This window comes from Giraffa tippelskirchi, chromosome 12 (genome assembly GCF_054371585.1).
Source record: "Giraffa tippelskirchi isolate mGirTip1 chromosome 12, T2T-mGirTip1v1.2.pri, whole genome shotgun sequence".
Classification (NCBI taxonomy): Eukaryota; Metazoa; Chordata; class Mammalia; order Artiodactyla; family Giraffidae; genus Giraffa; species Giraffa tippelskirchi.
The window spans coordinates 67522921-67527145 of NC_137286.1; the positions used below are offsets into that span (position 1 = coordinate 67522921).

The window sequence follows — 4225 nt, forward strand, 5'->3', positions numbered from 1 at the left end:
CTTCATCCACCCCCCACCCCCGCCGGATTCCCACATACCCTGACCCCTTTCTCTTGATTTCGGAGCCATTTCCAGAGTCCCGCTCATATGACCTCATTCGAAGTGCACTGTGGACGAGCTGCCATCTGCAGCTGCTACCACAGCAGCCAAGGGCTTTAGCTCCCGAGTACCTCCCTTCCTTTGGAACTTGGGGGCCCTCTACTCCCCACTTGCACACCACAGACCTTTGCTGAGGATTGTGGGGACCCTCACTCAGTTTGCAGCACGTTGTAGCCATCCCTGTCCTCTCAATACCTCCCTTGCCACTCAGCTTGTGAGCCCCTTTGGAGCAGCGTGGCCCACCTGGCTGCAACGGAAGAGACACAGCTGACAGTGAAACAACAGCTTAGATCTGACAGCCGGAAAGCTCTGTCAAAAGGGACCTCCCTCTTCACACCGTAGAGGCTGTAGGAGCCGCCAGGCTTTCGGAACCAGTGCTGGGGCCAAAATGACTCCACAGCCGTTTTCCTTCCTGGGGAGGGTTCTGGCTCGAGTGGGAATGGCTCAAGTCTCCTAAGGTTCTGAAAGCCCACTGTGTGCAGATTCACGGTACACAGAGAGGAGAAGGTGGAGTCCTGCCCTGGAGGTGGTCACAGCTCACGGATGAGCCAGGCAGGCAGGCAGGCAGGCAGGGCATGAGAACACCTGAGCTGCCTTCATGAGTGAATGCTGTGGGGGCAGAGGAAGAGAAGCCGGTCTGCTCCCTCATGTGGTGCCCAGGGCAGGTTGTCCCCAGAGGAAACCCTTACGACGGTGAGGACTCTCACTGCTGTTTCCCAAGGGGTTCCGTCGGTGCGTGTCTTCCCCGGAGCGGTCAGGCCGTCTCTAAAGTACACTGGCCATGGGCATTGCCTCTCCTTGGAACTTCCCACGTGTTTCTCTTTTTTATGGAACAGTGATTTTTCTAGAGGGGTTCTGGGCCACAAGGTTGTTGGGTCATTTTCTAGCCTTCTGTCGTGAAGAACGCTTTCCTGGGCGTTGGGGTGGTTTGTTGTTCCAGCTCCCTTTCTTGGCTTCTTTTGGGAGCTGGTGCAACAAGAGGAGCTCAGCCTCTGCCTTCTGGCTGAGATGTCACCCTTCAAACAGCAATGCCTGCCTGGAGATAATGATGGCATTTGCCAAAAGGGCTTCGTTTGGCACATGATATCTTGAAAGGACGTACACCATCCTGTCAGCTATCAAAGGCTAGTTCAAATGACATAAAAATGAGAACTCTCCAATGGAGTCTTACAGTAGGTGGAGAGTCCGAAAGAAACTCCTTCAGTCATTTCACTGAGAGTCATTGACTGGGGACACCAAGAATATAGGAAGGAATGCAGAAAGAAAAGATGAAATTGTGTTCAGGATCGGGGGGAGGGATGAACAGGGCATGCTTGCCTTGAATCCAGGCTTTGTTGGGGGGTGGGGCATAAAGATCAAACGGGTCTGAAACCACAAAGTGGTGATGGTAACACAGTATCACCAGTTACACAACAGTGTTCCCAAATTGCAACAATGATGAAAAAGTTTACTAATCCCAACTTAACCAACAAAAATACAGGAAACCATACAAAAAATAAAACATCACCAGAAAGGTGGAAACAAACCAAATGCAAAGCAGTTCAGGGGAAAGGAACTCCATGTCCCCTGGGGGCAGACCGAGTTGACAGCGTCCACGGTGAGCCGACAGGGATGGAGGCGGCAGAGCCGACCGCTCCCCTGGACGTGGTGTTTCCGGCAAGGGCTCTGGGTCTCTGTCCAGAGCGGGGGCTCGTTCTTCCTGCAGGGGTGGGTGAGTCATCGTCGGCGTCTGGGTGTTGCGCGGGAGCCAGGGCAGGCTCTCCCTGCCGAGGCGGTGACTCCTCCTCTGCCTCGGGTTCTCCTGCCAAAGCCCGAGCAGGTACAGGTGCACGTGGAGGTGGAGGTTCTGGCTGAGGGGGTGGGACATCAGTGCCTGGGGCTGGGGGTCCTGCAGGCACGGAGATCCGATCTGCCCGGTGTGCTGGCCAGAACCCAGCTGGCCTGGTGTCTCTGCGAGGGCAAGTCTCGGTTCTCCATCTGCCCTCGGTGGATCCCTGGGTCCTGCACCTGGAGCCACCACCTCTGTAGGGACAGGTCTGGGAAGTGGAGCCTGGTTCCAGTTGGAGGCCAGTGCTAGAGCTGGGGGAGAAGCAAAGTTTGCCCACAGGCCAGCCTTGGCATGTGCGTATCCCGGGACAGAAAGCTTCCAAGAGATTCCCAAAGAATACCCAGGGTCGGATGTCTTTTGGGACTGAAGTGTGCAAGATGGGGGTGGGGGTGTGAGGCCAGCGCTTGCTGCAGGCCCAGCAGCATCTTTCGGGGACTCGTCCCTGTGTAGCTCAGCACCCCCTCCCCACACACTCCCGTGCACCAGCCCCAGCGTCCTCACCTCTGTGCTCTGGCGTGCTGGGCTCCAGGTCCTCCTGCTGCCTCAGAGGCTGGGGTTCTCGGGACTCTGGGTCGGAGCCGGGTGTGCTGAGCTCCGTGGCAGCCTCAGACTGGGCCGCCGGGTGTATCCTGTGTGGTGTCTCGGCAGCAGGCCTTCCCCGCCTCCGCTTCGCCCCCGGTGGGGCTGATGCCTCCGTGGGCACGCTCACCTGGAGCCTGCACTGGGCCTCAGGGGCGGGGGGGTGGTGCTCCGACCCCTCCCTCCGGGAGGTGGACGGGGTGTCCCCGTCCTCGGCCTCATCACGTGGGAAGCTCTGCAACGACAGTGACCGTCAGCCAGCCATGCTGGGACTTTTCCGAGCTGGGCCTGGCCAGTGGAGCCGCTGCTTCTGCCTGCTCGAACTTCTCTTCCCAGAAGGGTCAGAGACGTGTGTCTGCTCAGATCCCCACCCGGGACGAAAGAGACCCACCTGAGGGTGTGAGGCCAGCCTGGGCGGCCGGCGCTCTCCGCACTCTCCCCATCCCACCCAGCCTGCTCTCCCCTGGGGTGTGGACACAACTTGCCCGCAGGCTTCTGACCCCACATCCGCCTGGGCTTCCTTGAGGGAGACACACCCCGAGAAACCCGCATCCACACACACAGGCAAAGGACCCGGTGTTTCCGGGTGGCATGGGAGAGGTGGGCTGGCCCGGCCTGGGGCTCCCCGTGTTACCTTTCTGTTTCTCCGGGCAAAGGGCCAGAGGCCTCTCGGGGGTGCCCTGAGCCAACGTCGACAGGGTGCCCACGCACACTGCCTGTGAGCTCTCCTGAGGCCCCGGCCTCTGGGCAGGGGCAAACAGCAGAACATCCTGGCAGCAAGTGATCTGGCTGGGGGCTCCTCTCCGCTCTGGAGGCCTGGATACCCGGGTTGCGGGTTCTGTTGGGTTCTGTTGCCGGCAGGTGACATCATTTCCTGGGGTTCGTGCTGAGGTCCTTTCCCCAAAACTTCCCAAGGGAATCTCTGGGTTTCTGACTGCTCGACCACCCCCCTTAGGCCATGTGCAGGCACAGTGACAGCCACACAGCCCAGCCCACAGCCCTGGGGAGGCCTGGGTGCAGCCAGGGCCTGAGCTCCGAGGACCCCACTGCTCTCAGACCAGGCTCCTTCTTCTCATAAGTGGTGTGGCCCTGGACAAGCGTATGCCCCTCAGGGTTTCCCCAGTCTCTCCATCTGCAGAGTGGGGGTCATTCTCCCATCTGCTTCCTAGGTCTGTCGGCCTACGAGCAGCTCCATGCCTTTCCACCTGGGGCCGATATCACGTGGAGCTTGTGCGCTGAGAATTCAGAAAGAAAGACTCCATCCAGGGCTGACACAGCACAGAATGGGGCAGAACGAGGCCTGGATGCGCCGTGGTACCCAGGAAAAGGCACTCCCCCTCCTGAGTGTTTTGAGACCCCGCATCCAAGTTGGAGGACCGAAAGGAAGACTCGAAGGTCTCCCTCTCTTATAGAAAAGTGTAGCCAACTTTCTGGTCCTCTGTTTCCATTGAGATTCTGTTCAAGTGTCCCAGCTCGGCTTCTGCGGGTGGCTGAGCTTCTAATGGCTCCCTGCGTTCTTGTCTTTTCCTCTCCAAACCTTCCGTCCTTTTCCCCCTTCTGGGGTGGATGGGCGCTGTCATTGCTTCTACCTTCGAGACAGATTGATGAAAAGTCTGGACCATCGACTCCTTTCCTCTCTTTGGTTCCGTGTCTCTCTCTGGCTGTGTCCCTCTCTTTTCCCTTCTCGATTCAGTCTGTGTCTTCCTCTTTCTCTCTCGT

At 58.5% G+C, this 4225-nt stretch overlaps 1 protein-coding gene across 1 annotated transcript; it reads right to left on the reverse strand.

Moving 5' to 3' along the window:
* Positions 1-1517: 1517 nt before the first annotated feature.
* LOC145529997 (uncharacterized) lies at positions 1518-3310 on the reverse strand. Its single transcript, XM_081550777.1, has 3 exons — positions 3141-3310; positions 2429-2741; positions 1518-2178 (listed from the first exon to the last, which is right to left on the reverse strand). Exons 1-3 carry the CDS (start codon positions 3273-3275, stop codon positions 1550-1552), a joined length of 1077 nt encoding a protein of 358 aa, XP_081406903.1. The 5' UTR covers positions 3276-3310; the 3' UTR covers positions 1518-1549.
* Between the last annotated feature and the right edge of the window lie 915 nt (positions 3311-4225).